General features: G+C 53.4%; 1 protein-coding gene across 6 annotated transcripts in view; it reads right to left on the bottom strand.

Moving 5' to 3' along the window:
• CAMTA1 (calmodulin binding transcription activator 1) overlaps positions 1-23,481 on the bottom strand; it is an 812,384-nt gene that overhangs the window by 511,771 nt on the left and 277,132 nt on the right. For all 6 annotated transcript variants that reach the window (XM_032863301.1, XM_032863304.1, XM_032863298.1 and 3 more), the window contains one exon: positions 22,709-22,776. In XM_032863301.1, coding sequence (XP_032719192.1) covers positions 22,709-22,776 — 68 coding nt within the window. The remainder of the gene's footprint in view (positions 1-22,708; positions 22,777-23,481) is intronic.

Here is a 23,481-nt window from a genome sequence, read left to right as displayed (position 1 = left end):
TGTTCTCCCATGTTGGGGGCTCAAGGGTTCCCGGTGTTAACTCTTCAGGACCCGAATTTGACAGGACATAAATAAAAGTAATGGTGCCTCCGTTAAAGGCCATGCTTTCCCAAGGATTTTGTAGGTCTGGAAAGGAGGGCTAGAGTGGGGAAGTCAGGGTCCTGGTGTTGAGGGCTGTGGGCTCCTGGGCTCCTGGAGGGGCCTCTCCAATACCTCCCCACTGGTCTTTGCCTGGGGCCCGGCTTGAGATCCCAGACAACAGCCAGAACCAAAGGTGGGTTTGGAGGTGCCTCAGCAGCTCTTGACTGATTTGAGGGGTGAGACACTGCACAAAGGAGTCATTTTAATGAAAACAGATCAAGTACTAGCCAGTCTTCAGAGAAAACAGAAGGCACTTAACCCTTTAATTTCCAAAATTTGAACGGACATCAGGGGTCCTTTAAGAGCCCTGGGAAGGAAGGCAATTTCCTGTACTCCAGACCCCAGGCTGTGTGCAAACTGCACGGGCATCTGGGAAACACAGAAGTTCCTGGCTTAGCAGATCATTTCTCACCCCACACCCAGATAAACTCTGCTCACTGCACATGCCACTCTCTGCTCTTCAACGTAAACGCCAGCTTCTGAAGCCATCTTCTAACAAATGCAGCTTGTTAAACAAATGGGTCTGTATTCAGGGAGCCTGAATAGCGGATTCTCCCGTACGTTAGCTCTTCAGCCAAGGTCTCCCGCCTCCGTCCCCGACACGCAGATGGTTCTGGGGCCGCGGAGCTACATCCCCCACTTCTGCCGTTCAGTGCATTTGCAGAAGCGAATCAAGTGCCATTTATCTAACACACGGCAATGCACGTTTTTCCACAATGAAAAATTTCAAACAATGTGTCAAAACATGGGCATAAACAGTTCTGATTCCAAAAACCGCCTTCTGATTCTAATCAAAAGCATCAAAGCCCTAAGAGGGATGACAAGAACTTGAAGTCTAATTCTGACCCAGCTGACTCTGGAACTTGGAGGACACAGTAGGAAGAATGGTGGAAAGACTCCGGAAATGAGTTCCAAGCAGTTGGAGATGCTTGTATCCGTCAGTGGAGACCCCCGCCGGCATCAGAAGATGTGAGAGATGCCCTGGGACCTGACTCACCTGTGTGAGTCAGCCCGCCGTCCAGGCAGGAAGTACAGAAAGCTTTCTTAAGCCAACACCTTGGCTGAAAATGCTGGTAAATTAATCAGCCAACTGCCTAATAGGACCCTCAGGGGCTGGGATGCAGAACAGAGAAGTTTTGTAGGAAGAGTAAAGAGCCGGGAAAGCTCAAAGCTCCATGTGAGGAGGGCAGGCCCAGTAGGAGTGATGGGAAGCGGAACAGCAGCACAAGACGTCTGGGGGAGCAGCCCACCATGCAGAAGGGGGCAGTCAGGGGTTATAAACATGAGGAGGGAGTTGAGATACACTGCTTTTTAGGTACAGTGAAAATGGCCCGTGCCTGAAGCCCACGCTTCAGGAGTGCCTGGCCTGCCCAAGACTGGAGGGTAGTAGGCTGTGTGCTAGAGTCATTTTGTGCCCACGCAGGAGGGCCAGCCATGAGTTTTTCAGGGGGCTCTGAGCTGGGTTGGCTGTGAAGCCGCCTGTACTCTGAAATCAGCACAGTGGGAGTCTACACCCCCGGAGATCTGCAGCAGCCACAGGCTGGAAACGCCAGCACCCACATCAGGGAGCACTCATCAGTCCAGGCACCACGGGAAGTCATTACACTCTCGGAGTGTGCATTTCTTGACCCATCAGTTGACTTTCCATGCGTACCAAGAGTCGGTTACATTTCTTTCCAAGCCTGTTTGTGCCAGCTGTACTTTTGACTATAACCGTATAAATAAATAAGGTATAGAACAATGAAACACAAGCATAAAAAGAAAGATGGTTCTTTCTGTGAAAAGTCAGTCAGCTCAGAAAGATGCATGGAAGCCAGTGGTTGGAAGAACCTGCCGATTAGAGGGGACTCATTCAACTATACGATATTGGAGGGGTCATCAGAAAGCTCTGGAAGGAGTCTGTACCCAGATTGCATCACAAGCGTCCTTAGGTCTTCCCTCCACCTTGAAGAGATAAAAATTGGAATTTGTAGGCAAAGAATTATAAGGGGATCTGTGAAAGAAGATGGACCTCCCCCACCACAGCAGGCCCCCACTGGGGAGAACCAAAGTGGTCTTGGCCCAAAGTCAAAAGATTGGTAAGTCAATACCTATCTTTAAATATTTTTTTTAAATTAACTGATTTATGACTCAGCCCGGCTGGGTCAAGAGTCCAGCACCAGAAGTCATCTGCCAGGGAGGATGGGGGAAGGTATGGGAGCAGAAGGCAAGGAGCGAACTATGGAGAGAAGACCCAGCAAACATGACAGGGCAAGGGAACTCCAGAGCAGGAGCCACCATGGTTGACTTCACGTGCCAGCTTGCCAGGGCCACCGCCGTCACAGATAGTTGGTCAAACGTTATCTTGAGTGTGTCTGTGAGGATGTTTTGGGGTGAGATTAACATTTCAAACAGGAGACTAAGGAAAGCACGTTGCTGTCCCTCATGTGGATTGGCCTCATCTGATCTGTTGAAGGCCCGAAAAGAACAAAAAGGCTGAGCCTCCAGCAAGTACGGGAAAACTCCACCTGCCTGACTGCCTTGACCTGGGACATTGGTTTTTTTCCTGTGTTCAGTCTGGAACTGAAACACCGATTCTTCCTGGGTCTTGGGCCTGCTAGTCCGTTCTCCTAGGTCTCCAGCTTGCCCAGCAGAGGTCTCGGAAGCCGTTGCCCTCCACAGTCACATGAGCCAACTCCTTATAATGAATCTCTACACACACACACACACACACACACACGCGCGCCCTATTGCTTCTGTGTCTCTGGAGAGGCCTGACTGACACAGAGGGCAACTGAGAAGAGCAGAGAAGCCTTCCCTGATGGCTAACCCTCTCCAGCTCTCCGCCCCCGCCCCTGCCCTCCCTCTCACCTTCATCACCACACCCTCCTGTGGCTCTGCCACTGTGGTCTGGGGATGCGCAGGCCCCACCATATCGGAGATCTGAGGGTCGATAAGAGCCTGATTCACCACACTTGGCATGTGGCACGTTCTCCTTGGAATTAACAAGAGAGGACTCTGACAGAAGGTCGGTCAGTCCATGGGGTCAAATACTGCCAAGGTCAAGGGGAATGCTCACAGAGGGAAGTCCTCACACTAGGTATGTCAATTGTTTATGGCCCTGGTGACAGAGGCTTTAAGCAGCAAGAATGAGCCGTGAAGAACTAGAAACAGTTCTGGACTGAGCCAGAGGAAGGCCCATCTAGCCACAAGGCCAAGGGCGCCTGTGGTTATATCACCGTCTTACCCTCCCAGAGAGTCCAACTGAGAGTACAGAGAGGTAGAAACTCCTACATCGACATGACTTCCTTTCTCCAGGCATTTGGATGCAAGAAGCACTCACTTCTTTCTATTATATTTTTGAAGCATAAAATATATTGCTACAGCGAGAGGATATCATTAAAGGTTAATTATGAGAAACTTAAAGGTTATTTTTGCATATCTCACCTCTTGGACAAAAGCTGCTTTCTCATTACCATGTTAGAATATAAATTAATCTGAAAAGCATCTAAAATGCCACGGACGCTTTAACTTTATTATGAGGGGAGACACCATGAACACACATGCGCAGGAGGTTGGCCCACAGCCCTCCATCCTCCCACCGTCCTCCCGGTGCTCTGAAGCCATTCCTGCCCCCAAAACCTCTTCTCCAGATCAAAGTAGTCAGGTCAGGACCACTCTTCCAGAAGGAGCAAAGACTGTCTCCTCTCTCTTCCAGGCAGCCCCGTCCAGCGAAATGGGCCACAGGGACACACTTGAGCACGAGGCCCGGGGCACACATGGGAAACCCAGGCAGAGCCCAGGTGCTGGTGTGCAGCCCACGGCCCCTGCAATCCCCCGGCCCCAGAAGCCATCGAGTCCCCCAGCCTCCTGTGCCTCCTGCCCCCCTCTGTGGCTTCTGACAGAGAAGGATGGTTCCGGCCTTAATAAAGTTAGACTGAGTTTCACTGAATAATTTATTTGCACACACTGCATTTCAGAAAGTCGCTGCTTCTCTTGCTGATGCTACACCTTCCTGGGGTGAAGTGGGGGTCCAGTGGGCAAGGCAGGAGGGACGGGACAAGCATGTCCAAAAAGGGGCCATGAGTCTGCCGGGGGGAAGGCTCCACTGATGGGCAGAGGCAGAAGGGCGAGGACAGCAAAGCAAGCCCACCCCGAATCCCTACCCCCACCCCCACCCCATGCAAGGAGGGGAGTCCTGGAAAGGGAAAGGAGTAAATGAAGTCCCCGTGGGGTTAAGCAGCACATCCCCACCCCCCGTGAGAGCAGCGGCCTGGAACCAGAGCAGCGGCACTCCCTGGGGAACAGGGCCGCCAGGGACAGCTCAGCTCCGCGGGACTGCAGCCCTGCCGTCCATCACTCAAGAGCAAGAGCGGACAGGAAACTGTTGGCCCCTGGAATGTGCTGCCACAAAGAGAGACAGAAATAGGGGGGGTGGGGGCCCCAAAGCTTATCAAGAGCAGCCAACACCTGCTGGGCATCTGAGGAGAGAAGGAGCTAGAGCTGGAGGAAAGAAGACTCCGTCTGGACCAGAAGATTCGGCTTGGTGCTCAGCTCTGCCACTGACCCACCCCGCAACCCCGTCTGAAGAGGGACAGGAACGTCTGCCTCGGCCGGTTAGCTGAGGAACGCAGGAGAGGGCACAGCCAAACCCTCTGCGGGCTGGGAGAGAGCTAAACTGCGAAGATTATCGACAGGTGTCTCGAGAGAGACGAAAAGAAAGGCCAGTCCGCCTGTGCTCTGATGGACACACGGCCCCATATTCTCCAGGTAAGAGAAGGTCTGGATGGAGCCAGACGTGCAAGACGGACAAAGGGAGGTGGCAACCCGCAGCTCTGGAGGGCAGGCCTGCAGCGCACACACCAGCCCCCAGTCCCACAGACACCCCCACGCAGGGTCTGGGTTGTGCGCTGACAGGAGATGCCAACCTCCCAGCAGAGAGACGCCCACACACGGAGAATGAAACAGACCGCTGCGACCGTCATGGTAACGGCCCCCCGTCTCCGACGGCCTTTCCACACATGATCCCGTCCGCCCTTGTGCAATGACCCCGGAGAGGGGTCCGCATCAATAAGCCCATTTCACAGGACAGATGACTGGGCTCAGAGAGATGAAGCATCTTGCCCTCAGGTCATCAGCCGTTGCACGTCCAACACCGCTCTCCAGCTCACAGACGGCAACATTAAAAAGGATCCGGCTCTGTCTGTCTCCCAAGCCCCCCCTCTTAAAATCGCACTAGCCGGCCTGCTCAGGAGAGCTTCTTGATAGAAATTTCCAGAAAGCCAGGAAGAGCGGAGCCAGGTCAATGTGGATGTAGAGGCAGGACAGAGCTCCTCAAAGATGCCCATATCCTCACCCCTGGAACCCGTGACGGCAAGGGGCACTGGAGGTTGCAGACAGAACTCAAGCTGCTGGTTCACTGACTTTGACACAGGGACAACAGACCGGATTATCCGGGTGGACCCTACGTCATCATAAGGATCCTTCAGCGTGGAAGAGGGAGGCAAAGAGGTCCCCCAGAGACAGGGTCAGTGCACTTCCCCAAGGATGGCCCTTGAGACAGAGGAAGGGGCAGCAAGCAGAGACATGGGGGTGGGGGGAACCAGGGAAACAGACCCCCCGCCTCAGGCCCCCAGAAGGAGCGTAGCCCGGCAGACATCTTGCTTTCAGCCCATGAGACCGTGTTTGCACATCCGACCGACAGAACTGGAAGATGATGAACGTGCCATTTCAGGCCACAAGTTCGTGGTGATTGGTTCTGGAGGTGAGAGGACCTGACTATGGGAGGGACGTGCGTGGGCACAGCGGTCACCCAAGAGTCCCTGATGGGAGGGGCCCAGAGTCACTCACTTCCTGCTGGTGCAGGAGGATGACCACCCCACAGGTAGCACATAGAGACCCAAGGATCAGCACTATCCCTCTGGGATCAGAGGACAAACCAGCCGCCTTGAAGAGGCAGGAACCCCACCCTTCTAAGAATACCATCCATGTGCCCCAAGTGAGCAGTCGCTGTCGGTAAAAAACAGCGCTGGCCTCCAGGTTGCTGATTAAATATTACAACAAGAGGCCCCACGTGCCCCTGCAGCGGGGCTGAATAATTCATAGCGGGCTTATTTGAATGAAGCAGAAGGCACGGAGCCGAACTGGGTCAGGCCGGCCCGGCCTGCTCAAGCAATGCAGCTATTAGGTCATCGTAAAACAAAAGGGATGAGCTGCTGGAAGGATTAATTATTGGCTTCTCAGCCCTCCTGAAGCACAGTGCCTAAAAATCATTGCAAATCGATGTCTATTAAACTGCCTCTGGACTTTCCAGCCCTTCAGGAAAAGAAACTTTAAAATAAGGAGGGGGCAGAAGAAATTCTAATGGGCTGGGATGAAGGGTTGCATGGCCCAGAAAATGTGCTCTGCTCCTCGTTAACAGAATGCCCCAGCAGCTACCGGAAGCGACGAAGGGGTGACGGCAAGATCTCAGAAGCAAATTAAGCCAACACCTAGAGCCCAGGAGCATGTTCCAGGAAGGAACAGAATGAGTCACTTGAAAGTCAGATAAATTGAATGCAGAAACACCTCGGGCCGCCTGGGGCTCATTTGCAGAATGACCTGTGCTCCCTTTCCAGGCTGCCACAGGCTGGAGAGTCACCAAGGCCAGATCTGCCCCCATGAGGAACCAGGGAGAAGCCCACCACACCAGCGAAAAGGCCAGGTCAGGCCAGCCCCACACTGGGTTTCAGACATGAGACCTCCCCAGCCTGTGTGCCCCCTGCATCCCCTCACCTGGAGTCCGGGTGTTGCATGAGAGGGGAGGACTGGGCAGCAGACGGGCCACCCGATGTCCCCAAACACTAAGCTTTCTCACTTGGCCAACAGGAGGACAGTCCACCTGCGCTATTCAAAATCCTGCAACATCTCGATCAGTGGCATGCCATGCCATCCCACGGGGTGTCCTCTTATTGGCAACTCAGCGATGGCAAATGGATGTCAACGCAACTAGTAGTGGCCCTCTGAAACAGAGCTGTGTTAAGAAGGCTTCTGAGGCTGAATCCAGCTCTCAAGAAAAGGGGGTCATGATTAGTGATGCCTGACCTGGGCCTTGGTGGGTCACACATACATGCCATCTCTGAACCCAACTCAGGCATCTTAAGGAGAAGGAAACTGAGTCCGAGAGGCAAAAGCACTCTGTCCAAGGTCACACGTGAGTGTCCACGCCATGATTAGCTCCCCAGTCACACTATGCCTTTCTTATCAGTCTCCGTGTGAGACATGATTGTGGTGGGCAGCATCTCAGTTCGTCCCTGGTGATCCTTGCCTCCTGGAATCCTTGCCCTTGGTGATGCCCTCCCCCACTGTGAAGTGAGAGGCCTAGTGACTCTCTTCTAAGAAACAGAGTCCAGCAAAAGTGACAGGATGTCATTTATGAGATCGGATTCCAAAAAGACTCTGGCTTTGGTCTTGCTCATCCTCCCATACTGCCTTGCTAACCTACTCTGATGGTGGAAGCAAGCTGCATTTTGGAGAGACCCATGTAGCAAGGAACCGGGGTGACCTTGGCTAAAGGCCGGTGAAAAACTGAGCTCCTGGCCCAAAGCCGAAGAAAGACTGAATCTTCCAACTACCATATGCGTGAGCTTGGAAGTGGGTCCTGCCCCACTCGAGTCTTCAGATGAGTCTGCAGTCCCAGCTGACGCCCTGGCTGTCACCATGAGATACCAAGGGGCAGAGGCGTCCAGCTTAGCTGTCCTGCCTTCCTGACCCACAGAAATGGTATTTGTTATTTTAAGCCACCGAGTTCTGAGCGAGTTGTTACACAGCAATAGATAACTTAGTAATCAATAAATATCTTTTATGTGGATAATCAATGAATTTGGGCTCTGAGTTCGGCCTCCTACGTAACCGCCTTCCATCTAAAATGCCCTTCTCTGCTGACTGCTGTGACATGAACTCCACTAATACCTCTCCTCTCAGAAACTGGTTTTTCCCAAAGAGCACTGCTGGTAGTTGACATTGACATGGGTCTTCAGACCATCATTCCGTGCAACCACAAAAACAGAAGCAAAGAACAATCAGTCTGTATGCATACAGAACCCAGGGCCATATGGGACTGTCTTCTGGATGGATTCCTGGCAAGATCATCATAGTGAACACACCAACACCATGTCCCACGAGGGTTCAGCATTTCCTCGTTTACTCCTCACAACAGGCACTGTTGTAATTCCCATTATACAGATGAGGAAACTGAGGCACAGGGGAGTAGTTAACTTCCTGCTAATAAGTGGCCAAACTGGGATTCAAATCCGGTCTGGCTCATAACCACCTGGCACTTCAGCACAGAATTCTCTTCATTGACACCAGGGTTTGTCCACCTCAGTGCTACCGACATGTAGGGTTAGATAATTCCTTGAGGGGGGAGCTGTCCTGTGCACTGCAGGACACTGTAGGATGCTTACCAGCATCAGTGCCCTCTACCAGTAGATGCCAGTAGCCTGTCTACTCCCACCGTGATCACCAATATGTAACATATTTATGTCTCCAGGTATTGTCAGAAGTCTCCTGGGGATGTCCAAACTCTCCCCGGTAGACAAGCACTGCTCTCCAGTCCGGGAAGAGGTGGACATGATCTCAGTGGCTGACCGGGGTGACCTTGCAAATGGCCCCACTCACGATCCTGTAAGGTACACAAGGGCAGAGGAATGACAGAGGATTTCGAGTCAGACAGCTGCTGTGAATCCCAGCTTGGGAAGTCCGTCCAACCTCCCTGCACCTACCTAGACACTCGATAAAAGGGGGCCGTGGTTGTGTCCTCCAGGACAGCTCTTCAGCATGGAGAACAGCTCTGGCTCCTTATTCAGCCTCTGCCAGGCTCCTCGCAGACTGAACACAAATGAAGACATCCCAGCGGCAGCCCTCCCCTCCGCGAAGCTTTTCTTTCTGGGCCTTCATTCCATCCTAGTGCAGCCCATGGCCTCTAGAGCCTTCTAATCACTTATGCCAAAGCCACCAATTAATTTGCTGTATCCGTGGTTTCAGGATGAGAAAAGACCAAGTGTCGCCCTCCTGTCCCCCATCAGGGCACATGATCCCCTCCCCCCAACCAAAGTTCAGGGTTTTCTGATTGAAATTCACCCCTACAAATGTTGCTGTGCTGTTTTTCCCAATGAAATCAATTGAATCCAATTGATCTTGGCCCCGTTTTCCTTTCCTCCTATAGCTCCGTGTGTGTGTGAGCGCATGCGTGTGTGCACACACACGTAGGCCAGGTTCTCCTGTGTGTGCTGTCTGGGAATTACTCTCCAGTTATCTCGAATATGCATGACCTGTCTCTCCAATTGGATTAGGGGCCATGTTTTCTACTGCCTTTGTAACCACAGAGTGCCTGGTACAAACCTATGCACACAGCAGGCACTCAATAAAGGCTTGTTGGTGAATGCTAGAGATTATAGAATTGCCTTTCAACATCCCCCTGTCCTTGCCCCACCTGCCATCCAGCGTCCCCGCTGAGACAGGCTGCCCCTGGCGGTCTCCACACCAGCCCCCGGAGGCAGCTCTTCAGCTGCCTGTCGGCAATAGGATCTCGCCCTCCAAGTTAACAAGATCACCAGCCCAAACCAGAGAGAACCCTGGAGCCTGCCTGAGTCACAACCGGGAAGTCGAGATATTAAGCCATCTGCCTGTTGGAAGCTACTTTCCAAGCCAATTAGGGATAATTTTAGGGGAGCACGTTCATGAGATGTAACAGCAAATGCTGTCTTCTGAAATGAAGGCTTACTGTAGGATTGACTTCTCCAGAGCAAACAAGTTTTGCTGGAAAATTATAATGAACCCTTGGTGATGCAGAGAACCGCTCCATCGGGCTATAACTACTCCCAAGTGCCCCACTACTCGGGGTGGTTAAGAAATTATTTTAAAGCCCTAAGATGCTGAAGTTGAAAAAAGCACTCCAAAATGAGTCAAAAGGACCTGGCCTATGGTCTCAACGTCCGTGTCTAATTAAGCTGAGCGACCTTGGGCGGGTTACACCATCAGTAAGACTCAGTTGCCTTGGCCTTGAGCAGAGGGAAGTGGATAGGCAGGAGAGGGAAGGACTCCTGTTCTCTCTCTCCCCTCGCTTCCCCCCTTCCCTTTACCTCTGTCTTTTTGTCTCCCCCCACCTCACCCCCCTGCCTCAGTATGCTACAGGCACTCCCCACTTTGTAGGGCTATTATGAATCTTGAGATCCCAAGCTGGACGGAGCAGCTTTGCAAGGTACAGTCTGTGAGGTCCTGAGGAACGTTCAGTGCTGGTCTGTGGGTCGGGGCTTTATAGCAGTTTCATGAATTAACATAAACCAGGCCTCAAAGGAATCAGATAGCTGGAAAACACAAAAACTGAAGCTGGAAAACACAAAAACTGAAGCTATAGATACCCGGTGGCTGAGGCCATTGCTGGACGGGAAGTCACAGCACATACCTCCTAGAACTCCAGGGGAAAGGCCAGGTATTTTAAAACTGACTTCGAGATGTTTGCATGGACCACTCTTTTACCAGAATGTACACCCTCAACACGTCAGGTTTGGGTTAATATTAAATTAGGTTGTAGTTGGTGAACAAGTAACAAACAGCTCAAAGCAACAGCCAGATGCTGGCTGGAAGGGACCCCAGATCTGCCCTCTGTGCACCCCTACTTCCCCGTGCTCCCATCCGTGCCCACCAGAAACTGGGAGCGCCGCGGGGGAAATCCCCAGTGGACTCATGGAATGTTCCTAAACTAATGGCAATGTTACTTCTGTGAATTCAGACACTTATCCAGGTGATGAAGCCTTAACTTTCTGGTGGGGGGGGGGGGGGGGGGGGAACTGACTAAGCAATGACCTTAACTTAGTAAATTAATTCCAAAGCACAATTGTTTTCAATCTTCATTTGAAATCAGCCTTCGTTAATCTAGATTTAATGGCATATGAAATGGAAATTCCCTTAATAAAACAAGTTATGAATATTTATCATCCCATTTTACCTGAAAATTGAATAATTCATCAATTAACTCTACTATTAATTATTTAATGCAAAATTAACAAACTGCAAAACTCTGACGTATCCTTGCAGCCCTCTGGCGCTGGAGAAATGGCGGACCATGGGTCACTCCAGACATAAGCTAACGGGACACAGGAGTTAAGGTTGGAAGTTTCTACAGGAAGCGAGAACCACTTACTCGTAAAGGGATGGATTTTCTTCTCAGCTTGGAATTCTGTACCACGGCCAAAAAAGAACTCAAAGTTTAGCCATTGTTTCAAGGGAATATTTCTCCCGTGCGTCCCCTCTGTCATCCGTCACTATCACACTGTTGTCAATATTTTTCCACCGCGTAGATGGGCCCATGGTGTGAGGCTATCGCGCCCAGCAAGGCACCCAGGGACCACGGCCACCCCTGGAGCCTGGGTCGGGCCCCCAGTGCGAAGAGGAGCGAGGAGGCTGAGAGGAGGCAGAACACAAGGGACGGAGGTACCCATGGGGGTGGCGGCAGCCGAGGAGGGACTACTGACATCCTAAGGGAAGCGAAGCTTTGGGCTCGGAGCTGCTGAGCCCCCCGTCAGCCAGGGTGGCTGAGAGTTCTTCCAACTCTCTCAACTCTCCACGCCAGATCATACCTTGTCCCCGGAGAGGACAGCAGCTAACGGGACGCAGCAGGTTCAAAGGGACAGTCTTTCTGTCACTAGCGCGGATACCTGCAGAGGCGAGGGAGAGCTCCGGGTTTCCCAGCACCTCCGTCCTTGTCCTCGCAGTGCGTGCTCCGCTTCCGGGGCAGCCGGGATGGGGCTGTTAATCGCCGGGCTCGTGCGCCTGCCCTGCTCAAACCCTCCCCCAGGTGTCCCCATGGGTCTGCCCTTATCCCCAGATCTTCCCCTGGTGTGCGGCCCTCCCTGCCCTCAGCCGCACCGCCCCTCCAGCACCGCCCTCCGCCCGCGCTTCCCGCCCTCACCGCCCCCCGGCAGGACTTCATCCAGCCCCACACGCCCCTCACGCCACGCCCCCAACACACGCACACTCACACACGCTTGCACACAGGCACACAGATGCTCACACGTACCTGTTTGCACACTCACGTGCTTGCACACACGCACACAGACACACACGTATACACATGCACGCACTCACACACTCAGCCCCTCATCTGTCGGTCTCTGCCCGCCCAGTCTGGCCTTTCAGGAAAGCAGCCCACCCATCCCTCCCTCCCCGCTCTGGAAGGGCAGCACCCCCCCCACCCCGCGCTTGTCGCTCCTAGCATTCCTCCAAACCGCCCTTGTTTCACCCTGACTCACCCCCACATCCCCACAGGCCAGCCCCTGTGCCTGGGCCATCAGAGCCCTTCCCTGAAGGAACAGGAGAACAGAGCAAACCAGCAATGACATGAGGGACAACACGGTGTTGTGCGGCTCGGAATAAAAGGGCTCGTGCGTAACCCCGTTGTCTCCCCCAGCAGAGCCCCTTCAAGCCCCAGATGGGAGGAGCGGGGACAGCATCCCCCAAAGTTGGTGGACGGGATTAACTCCTGGGAGGCTGTGACAGTGGCAGCAGAAGAGCCACGGGTGTGCATGAGGGAAGCTGCATGGAAACGGCGCGTTCCACAGCCCAGGCTGTGCTCCTGGACAGATGCGCGTGTGCATCCGTCTCTTTCCTCTCCTATGCCGCCGCACACAGTCTCCTTCTTGCCCTGATTTCACGGCCTTTCTCCACGGCTTTCCCCTGAACCCTGGCAGGGGTCTGGCTTCCCCGGCACCGCGGCCTGGCCACCCCCTGCCCCTTGACCCACAGATCCCATGCCACAGAGGCAAATCAGTCCTGTGCCTCATGAGCCCCCACCAACACGCGCCCCCACATTCCCACCGACCTCGTCGGGGCTGCGATGGAAAGAGCAACGCAGCTGCCCAGAAGCCACCTCGGTGAGGGTCGCACCGTTTGGCTGAGCCAGGACCCGCTCCCCGATTCTCGCAGCTGCCCTCCCCCTGGGCCTGGGTCCCCCCTGCCGCCAGAGGCTCCTCCAACGAAGCAGCTCAATCCACAGTGAGTTCCCCGCTCAGCGAGGTCAGGGCAGCCACTACAGAAGAATTTATCTCTTCTTTTAGGAGAAATTGTATTTCATCCCATCTTATTAAATTGGTAAAAGAAAAGAAGGAAAATTTTCCCAGAAATATTGCTCGTACAAAAGAGAACAGGGACTAGAGGTCTGTGAGTATACGTGTGTGTACAGGTGTGTGCATGGGAGTTGTGCATTTATGTATGTCCTATACATGTGTATATGTGCCCAAGACTGTGTGTTTCTGTAGGTGTGCGTGTGTTAAACATGTGTCCGCACATGCACATGCCTACACCCATCTGTGCATACGTATGTCCGCGCATGTATTAAATATGTACACAGATGCACCTGTGTCTGTGTGTGTCTACAGGTGTGCGTGTGTGTACCACAGATGTGTGTGCGTGTGTGGATACCTAAACATACACACACCACACAAACCAACAGTGCACGTGGCAAGTGGGATATGCAGGAGAGCTGGAGAACCACAAAAGGTCTCCTTCCTTTGTTTTTGGTTATTCTCCATTTTTTTTTAAAGCTCCAGCATAAAGGACTGTGGGGGCTCTAAGAACAGCAAAGACAGTCACAGCTCCTAACCAGACTGAGAACAGTGGGAGAACCTCCCGCCCAGAGTACCCAGCTAATTTGGGAATTACTCCTTACACAGAAGACCATGATTTGCAAAGAATGGTCTCTCCCCAGAACGCGCCTTCCCACCCGGCAAAGCCGCTAGGCTCGGGGGCGGCTCCCTTTCCCGCAGCCAGCAACAATTTATTAGATCAGAATTGATCTGCAGGAAACACCACAGACAACAGCCCGGGCCGTTAAGGAAACACCAGACAATCCTAATTTTCCGCGTGCAGGAGGGACTGAAGACAGGAAGAACGAACGGGCAGGAGCAGAAACAAAACCGACCGCGGGGGGCGGGCACTGATAAGGACCGTAAGTGCCGTCGGCAAGTGTGTGCCCAGGGCCAGCACTGTCTCGCTTGCAACAGTCCTCACTGCCAGGTTATCCTGCACAGACACGCTGGCAGGAGCCCCCGGGCCAGCAGTCTCCATGGGTGCCCCAGCACCGCACCTTGCACCACGGGGGCCCTGATGAGAGCACCCCGCCTGCAGAACCCAAGGAAGACATGCTCATAGCCACATAGAGCTAGAATGCTTTGAGGCACATGGTCAGATGACCAGCGTGGCATACCACACGGCCCCCAGCAGCCCCCAAACCCCTAAAATTCTTCCCAGCGAGAGGTCATGCCACACCCCTTGTGCTGACACCAGGAAAGGCTCTAAACCAAGGGCAGTACAGTGAAGCAGGGGAGGCACGTGTTGGGGGTGTGGTGTCCACACGCCTCTGGCTGCAGCCTTGCACACGAGGGGTGTGTGCCTCGCAGCAATGGGATTCCCTGGGCCCTGAGTGCGTTGCGCATGTACAAACCTCAAAACAACATTACGAGGCTCTTCTCCCCGAAAAGAGAGAGAAAAATACCGTGAGTGAAACAGCAAGGAAGACTGAGTGCGCGCATGAGCCGCAGAAGCGGGGCGGGCTCCCGCGCAGCCAGCCACAGAGAAGGAAAACAGGTGCAGACCCGCAAGGACAGGGCAACAGGAGCTGAGCTGGGACTGGGACAGAGATGTCAACACATTCCAGCCGAGCAGAAACAGCCCAAGGCCACGTGCCCCACAGGGGACACCGAGCACAGCAAGTCCCCTTGCCCGTGGAGCCCGGGCCAACTGGCAAACTTCGAGAATTAGGTGCCAGAGAAGGCAGAGGTTGGAAATGAAGTGGCAGACAGGGCGAGGTCGCAGGTCTGTGCAGGTCAGGCCCTCCCAGGGCCCCACACCAACCCCAAGCCTCCAGGCAACCACCTGGCTTCTCCACCGCTATTGGAGACACATTTCTTCTCTGGAGAGAGAGACCCTTAAAAAATCCCGGGACTTGAAGACAGCAGAGGAGAGGCAGGAAACAGATGCAAACTGGGGAAACTCACTAATTCATGGTGGCATTGCAAGCCCCTTCCCTGCCTGGTTCCCAGACTGGCAGCACCTGGGAGAACCCAGCCTGTGCCTCCAGACCAGAGGGGCTGAATCTCAGAATTCCGCAACCAAAGCCCTTGGGGGGTGGGGCGGCGGGGTAAGGAAAATGCAGCAGGTGGCAGGGGGAGAGAATTGAATCCTCATTTAGCATATGAGGAAGTCAAAAGACAATCGCCCAAACCTGACAAAGCAAGAAAGAGCAGAGGAACACACGGAGAAGACCGGAGGTAAATCTCAGAGCTGTGGGAGTGGCGGCTCCTGGGACGCAGGCCTGCGCCGAGGGGCCGAGGTCTGCTGCTCCTTCTTCCAAGCCCTTTAGGGCCTATTGACTTATTAAACTATGTGCATGGATATTTTTGACAAAAAGGAAACTAGGGAAGGAAGCGGAAGTGGGACCAGGAGCAAGCGGCTGCCTGTCCCAGGGAGGACAGACACCAGAGAGGACAGACACCGGAGGACAGACACAAGGTCCATCCCGATGAAAGCTGGCCTAGCTGCTGCTGAGCACAGACGAGCCCTCCGCTCCCCCCCTGCCCACCCACAGAGGGGACAGCAGCAGAAACCTCCCAGGGGAACCAGGGTCGCAGGGACCTGGGCAGCCCCCCTCCCACACGCAGGGATCCCGGAGAGGCGGCCTCCGCCGGCGCCCCCAGCTTTGTCTCCTCTGCAGTCCGTGATTCCAGATAATCAACTGGAATCTGGGACAGACCCACTTCCACACAGAGGCTAGGGATTTCCCCACCACTGTCGAGACACCACACGCTTTTTCCATCAGGATTCAGGTCACGGCTAATTCCCTTCCTCACCGGGAAAGGTCTCAAAACCACAGGACCCTGAGGCAGATGCCTCCCGGGAAGGTCCCGGGGTGCGGGGCGGATGGGGCCTCGCAGAAGTCTCAGGCAGCAGACACCACAGCTGCGAACCCCCTCGCACGCCGCTTGCTCTTTGGTTAATGATGATAGTTTGCACTTGGTCAAGGATTCGCTCAATATCTTAGGCAAATACTGAAATGGATATAACATGACACATCGTTATGTTAATTTGATAGCAGGTCCCCAATTCAGCAAAATGCAAAGGTCGCCACATTGAAATGACTGCTGACCCAGTTTATTTTTTCTTTGCGGCCACGAAGAGCAAAGTCCTTGCAACGATGTAGGGAGAAGGGCTGCTCTCTCACACTCCGCCCCCCAAGAGAACCCCCTCCACGCACGCGCGCAAACACATGTCCAGCCAATCCCTGACCCCCGGCCCTGCCCAACTAGACACAGAAAGAAGCTGCTATGGGAATCTTTTTTTGAATCGCCAAATACAAGCAATGTGAAATTTACCTTTTTTACCACTTTCAAGTGTGCAATTCACGGCACTAAGTTCATCCACAATGTGGTGTAGCTGTCACCAGCATCCATTCCAAGAACTTTCTCCTGTCCCCATGAAATGCTCATCCCGCATCCCCGCCCCCCAGCCCCTGGCTCCCACCCATCTTCTCTCCGTCTCTGTGAGTCTGACTCCCCTAGGACTTCACAGAGTGGAGTCACACAGGGTCTGACCCCCTGTGGCAGGGACACTCGAGGGAGCAAGGGTCCTCGAGCTGCAGCCAGGCTGCGGGAACCGTGTGTCAGGACTTCTCCAGGGTTTATTTCTGTGAAGTCTTTAATCACCCCAAAACGGCCTCCCCAGGTGACTTCTGCAATTCTATTCTGGTCTCTCAAGCACCCTCCCCGGTAACAGGAGCTGGCCAGGGATTCCACGCCCTGCAGGGGGCCAAGGGTGAGCCCCACGGGCCACTTACGGAGGCCCTGGCACAAAACAGCGCCGACTGCACGGGGACAGGCCTGCGGCCGGATCGGGCTGGCTTTCCAGCTGCAGCCCTGAGCCCACACCCGGGTTCTGCCTAAGCCTGCATCCTGCACTGCGCCCCATCAAAGTTCCCCTGTGCACTAGCCATTCAGAGACAAAAGAGGCAGCATGACCCAATGGCAGGGGCTCCCATCTCCCCGCGGAGGCAGGACTGCCGTACAGATGGCAGCTGAACCGTCACACAGCTGGCGATACAGCACATGTGGGCAGCAGAAGCTGAGAGCGACGAGGCCACTACAGGTTGGTGCGTCTGCGAGGCCTCCCAGAAAGAGGTGAGACTCGAGGGACAGGCAGACTGGGCTGGACATGGAGCATTCTCGGTTTGAAGGCAAAAAGTAGGGGACACGGAGATGTGTTTAGAGAGCAGGAAGCAACCACCTAACTAGCAGGTGCTTTGAGGTGGGAATCAAAGGGAAGTACTGAAGAAGAAGGTTGAGGCAGGACAGCGACCTTGAACGTGACACCAGAGGGGGACTTATCACATAGGAAATCTCCAAGGCATTGGAGGGGAACAATGGTGCCACGAAGGAGCATTGTAGGGCAGCTGGTGCAGGGAGGGGGTCCAGCCCAGAGAGGGAAGCGCAGCAGGAGGGGTTCCCCTAATCTAAGGTTGACAGTGGTGGTACGAGCGACCTGGGGGACTGCAGATAGGGGCTACAGTCCAGAACATAGGCAGAAGCACTCGCTACCTCCATGCAGGGACAAGAGTCCTGGGGTGGGGGGAGGACATGGTAAGAAAGAGCAGAGGACAGAGGACTCGGTAGCCACCCTCCCGCCCCGCCACCACTGGGAGCACAAGAAACAATGGACAGTGAGGTCCAGGAAGATGAGAAAGGGACAGTGGGGTGTCTCCGGGTGTCACATCGGTCTTCTCAAAACTTGGGTCTCACTTTCCTTCTCCCTCCTTCTGGAGTCCCTCCCTAGACTTGGCTGTTTCACTGCTCATTGACCAAGAAGCACTCAGCGCTCATTATAGGAAAATTCTATTACTAGACCTTTAGTGCTTCAGTGTTAGGTGCTATCTATATAAATCTAATTAATTAATTAGATAATTAATAGCATCTTCCAGCTTCCTTCTAACCAGTATACACAGGATTCCTGGGAAGGAAATGCTTCCAGTTCCATCCAGAGCTTTGCATGTCCCTGATTTACAGGGAAGGCTGCACGTTTCCCGGGGAGGAGCGATGCATTCTTGGGATTGCTGAACTCTGCAGGCCGCCTCCCTGGGCCCTGCTCCACTCTGCAGTCTGCACTACGGGCAGGGTGCTGTTTTCCCACACTGCCTGCCGCAGGGAGGCTAAGTCCTGTGCTGGAGGGCAGCATGGGAACGCACCTCATGGACGCACCTCAGCTGTGCTCACCGACACAGGGAAGCTTTGCCCGGCACCTGGCTCTCCCAGGTGGCTCAGAAATCTTGGCGACGGGAGGTGGCAGGGAATAGCGAAACCCCGCATTGCACCACCTTCAAACCCCACACCCACACAGTGGGACAGCACAAAAGCTAAGATGACGAGCTTTGCAGGAAGATAACCGTGGGCTTAAGTTCCAGTTCCAACATCTGCTGTGCAATCTTGGACAGATCGCGTACCCTCTCAGCATCTCGCTGCCGGGCAGGGCAGTTGAAAGGATCTAAGAGCACAGCACCAGGTCAGTTAACAGATCTGGGGGACACACAAAACAGAAACAGAACAGAGAAAGCCCAGATCTCTTCCTTCACACACTCAGACACGTCTTCTGTCTCAGGCTCATTCACACCACAGACACGCACTGAGGCCCGACCGCATGTCCAGCACGGTCCCAGGCACTAGGGATACCCCATGAGCACACCAGCACCGGCGGTACTGTCACTTTGGGGGAGAGGAGGTCAGATCAAGAATAAAAATAAAAAGAGGAAATACATCGTGAGGCCAATGGCGGCAAGTGCTCCACAGAAACCTAAGAAAAAAGAAGAAAGGAGGTCTGGCGGAACGGAAGGGGTGTGGTTTTAAATAGCGTGTTCAGGGAAGACCTTGCCGAGAAAGTGACACCAAATCAAGGCCAGAAGGAGGAGCTGGAAGAACATTCTAGACCAAGGGATGGGGCTCCTCATTCTAAGACTCTGAATTCACCTGGTGGGGTGGGGAGTGTGGAGCTCCCCAGGGCCCCCAAATGGTATTATTACAGTGCTGAGCACACAGCAAGTGCCAAATAGAGACGTCCTGAAGGGTGATTTTTCAAACTGCCATTTCCAGAAGGTCCCAGTTGCTGATAATACAATATGGGCTGTTTAAACATTCAACACTCAACCCTGTCACGGGGCCGCCACCGCCCCTGAGGCCCCCAACCCTGGGAACCTCCTTGTAGCACACCTCATTATGAAACAGGTGAGCGGGGCTCCCGGGACCTTCTCTGTAATTAGGACAGTATCTGGGCAAGGGCTATATTTATAACCCCCAGCCATCAGCAAGCCACCGAGACAAGGCGGGTCCCTGTGCAGCTCCCTACACCAACATCTATATGTGAACTGATTACCACAATTAATTTAATAGGGATTCCTCCACACAAACAATGTATCATTTTATTAGGAAACTCTATAAATGTCAGTGGTGCAATTCATTTTTATTAATTTTCCAAAATGAAATTAGCAGTGGCGGTGGCACACAGAAGTCGCATTGCCTCCTCATTCAGTGGAGTATTGGTGTCATTAATTCCTTAGTACCAGGAGGCCAGTTTGTATGAACTCAGCAGTTAACTGCACCAATTAATTTCAATACCAGGGACGGGAGGGGGGCACCCAAACTCAACTCAACAACTAATTTAGGAAGGTCCTTGAACAACCACAGCAACTTTTCCCTCCTCCTGGGACGAGAAGCCTTCAAGTGTAAACACGGAGTGGGTATTATAATACTAATAGGAAACGTTCTGTCTTTACCCTCTGCCTTGAGGAAAGAAATTCGTCTTCCCGAAGCCTGGAGAGACTCTGGCACATGTCTCTGAAGTTGCAGCCTCCTGCGGGCCCAGGGACCGCCCCTTGCAGACAAGAGGAGTGGGGACGTCCGCGGGCAACCACACTGAGCCTCCCAGTCTCACTTGAGCCTCATGATGGCCCAGTGAGGACAGGGGCATCGAGTCCATCTCATACATGGAGAAGAACAGAGTGGCCTTTAATGAGGCTCTAAAATGACTTTCTACAAGTCCCAGAGTGATCAAGGGACAGGGCTAGGCCTCAAAGCCCGGTTAGTCAATATCCAACTCTCCCCATTCCCACTCAGCTGCTCGCATGCCCCTTGTGCCTCGGGATGGGAAGTCTCCTGGCTCTATTTTTACTCCAAAAAGTCAAGTGAATCAGGCATGACCGTTAGTGACATTCACTTCTCAACTGAAACCCAAACTCTGAAGGCTGAAACACGAGGCAAAATCCCTGCTTGAAATGTTTTACCGATCTGCAATCGGGGGGTGTCCTAAAACACAGCACGTGTCTGCGTATCTGAAATTGGATGTCTGGCCCGGGATGCGTTCCGGAGAATCTCACTCTCTAGCTAGAGGAAGCTCTTAGATTCAAGGAGGGTTCTGCTGAGGAGTGAGGGGCGCACAGATGCTGCAGGCTGCTTGAGATGAAGGCACTGCTGGGAGTCAGGAAATAGTGCAGAGACAGAAATCCGACAGACTCCCTTCCCCCACCCCACCCAGAAACCACGGCAGCAGTTCTCAAAGTGAGGCCCCAGACTGGCCGTGTGCTGGCTCCTGGGAACTTGTTGGGAAAAATGGGTGCCCAGGCCCCACACCAGGACCAGTGAATCGGAGACTCTGGGGAGTGGGGCCCCAGCGTGTGCATTTCAGCAAGCCCTCCAGCGGATCCTGGTGCCTGCTCCAGTCTGGGAATGTCCGCCCTGGAAGAAGATGTCCCCAGAAGAAAGAAGAGCCGAGTGTGTCAGGCTTTCCACAGCTGGGGACACGGCTGTGTTCCCCAAATAGCTGACGCATCACCATTCACTCAATCACTCCGCCCCCACCCACACTCCGCGGAAGAAAGTCATTCCGGGCCCTGCTCTTACTGGGCTTGGCCACAGGAATGGCTTCGGCTAATGGATTTACGAGCAGGTGAGACCTAGGATGCCACATCCCACAGGACCCTCGTTATGCCTACGCGGGTTGCCTTAGGCTTTTAAGCCCCTGCCATGCTCCATGACCATACGTCCCAGGCTATGGATGTCCTCAGCCCAGGTCCCAGAACAAAAAGACCCATGGAGCAGTCCTAAACCCAACCAAAGCCACAGCAAACCCACAGATCGTGAGCAAGGGGGAAAGAAGTCTGCTGTTCTGAGTCACTGCATTCGGAGCTTGTTTCTTAGAAAGCATGACTGCAGCAGAGCTGGCTAATGCGGACCGCCTTGTTTTAGAGCAAAGGAATTCATGGCCCCAGAAGACTGAGGCGTTGAGAACATCCTGCCGAGGGACACGGGCTGGAGGGGAAAAAGAATCAGTGCCAACCCCTAGCCCCACCCCTGGCCCACCCCCTCGCCCCACCTCTGGCCCCACCCCTGGCCCCACCTGTGGAGATGGGAATCTCAGAACTAACTTCCTCCTCAATATCCTCCGACCTCTTCCAAAATGGACCTTTCTGTCCTCATCAAAATGATGCCAACCAGTAAAAACTGAAGCCTAATAAAGTTGTGCAAAGTACCGTCCAGAACGAGTAAACAGTCTAGAGGCTAAGCCCCTCTTTCCTCCATGGCTCAGAAAGGCTAGCGGTCGAGGACCTGGCCAAGGGGGCAGAGGACACACAGCCCCGCCCCTTCCCCGGGTCTCCGTTAACCTACCTGGAGAACTGGGCGCTTGCGCCCTGAGACCGAGCTTCTGCCTCTGAAGTCACACCCACCGCCCCATTGCCGTCGGAGCCGCGCTCTGGCTGACACGCGTCACACCAACGAGTGCCTGGCCCTGTCACCACTAACGGAAAGGGGGTGGCAATTGCTGGCCATGGATTTCCAAGGCTCTAAAGTGTAACATACCAACAATGATACCGGAGGGCAGGGGAGGAAAGAAGAGGCTGCCCTTTAAACACACCCTAAGCCCCAACCTAACGGTGGTTTACACAGCAGCGTCAACCCCCCAGCAGGACACAAGCCGACCTCGTCGTCCCTGATCCCTCATGCCCCGAGCAGTGGCAGTCGGAGGTTCAAGCTCATTCACTGTACAATAAACCGTAATCGGAGCCCCTGCTTCCAACTTGGAAGATCTCACCACCACCCAAATTAACTCGACCTTCAGTTGGAAAGCACGTTGGGATGAACGCGCACAGTTAAGGTAGTTTCCCATATAAGGAGTGGGCTTCTAGAGAACACTGGGGGCAGGTGGGGACATTCCCAAAATAAACCTCCCCCTGATGTTCCCACCTGCCAAGGCTTTCAAAGCCACCGGTTGGGGGCCCAGTGTTAAGCCATCCCGTTAAAAGTCCCAACTCAGGTGACGGCAGCCGCACTGTTTTTAAGCTGTCTGATTGTGTTCACGGCCATGGCCGTAGGTCTGCTCATGAGACCTCAGTGTTGCGCACTATCAAAGGCATCATGGCACACTCAACTTGCCCATGAATTGACTTGCCAAACCAGGTAGTCAATGAAAATCAATCCATTTACCGTACATTGCTGAAAAGCTGCGAGATCTGGGACATTACCTTGTCTTAGGGGAGGTGGTTAGCCATTCTTCGTGCTTCTCAAATGTTATTAAATAAGCTGCAATTTCCTGAAACAGAAGAATAAAACAATAATAACAACAATTAGCTCACATCGGCTCCCGAGGGGTAAGAAAGCTCTTATTCCTTCCCAGCTCTCGCCTCCCTGGCAGGGCTGGACCCCCATCTCTGCTGGAAAATGCTTGACTTGGAGGGTGCTTCTATTTTGAATTTGTTAAGCCCTTTCCGTTCAGCCCACCATACAATAATAATCAACACACTGGATTTCAGAAGATGAGTCGGTCGCAAGGACAAAGCTATTTCTCTGTGGGAGGAAAACATCAGACACCATTTCAGATATTAAATGTCATTAATTTGAAGGAGGGACAAACACGTGCCAACAACAGGTCCGCACTCATGCGAGGTCGGCATCGGGATGTTTCGTCTGTCTTCTTCTGAAGCCAGACTCATCTTTCACCACTGTCACGGGAGACGTCATGTTCCTGCCACCTGATTCCCACACCCCTGCACCAAATCACGCAAAGATTAAAAAGGAAAGATAAAGCCATGTTCCAGAGCGAGAGCGAGAGCGAGAGCGAGAGGTTAACCTTTCCCCCACTGATAACTTAATCTATTGAGTTGTGCTTCTGAAAGAAGAACCATGTCAGCAGAGTTTAAGGCAAAGATGGAGAAAATGTGGGCACCTGAAGGTAAATTAAATATTTATAAACACAACAACATCACTGCAGATAGAATTACTGATTTATTAATAATAT

This window comes from Lontra canadensis, unplaced genomic scaffold (genome assembly GCF_010015895.1).
Source record: "Lontra canadensis isolate GAN:19392208 unplaced genomic scaffold, GSC_riverotter_1.0 scaffold25, whole genome shotgun sequence".
NCBI lineage: Eukaryota > Metazoa > Chordata > Mammalia > Carnivora > Mustelidae > Lontra > Lontra canadensis.
This window is presented reverse-complemented; position numbering and strand designations above follow the sequence as displayed.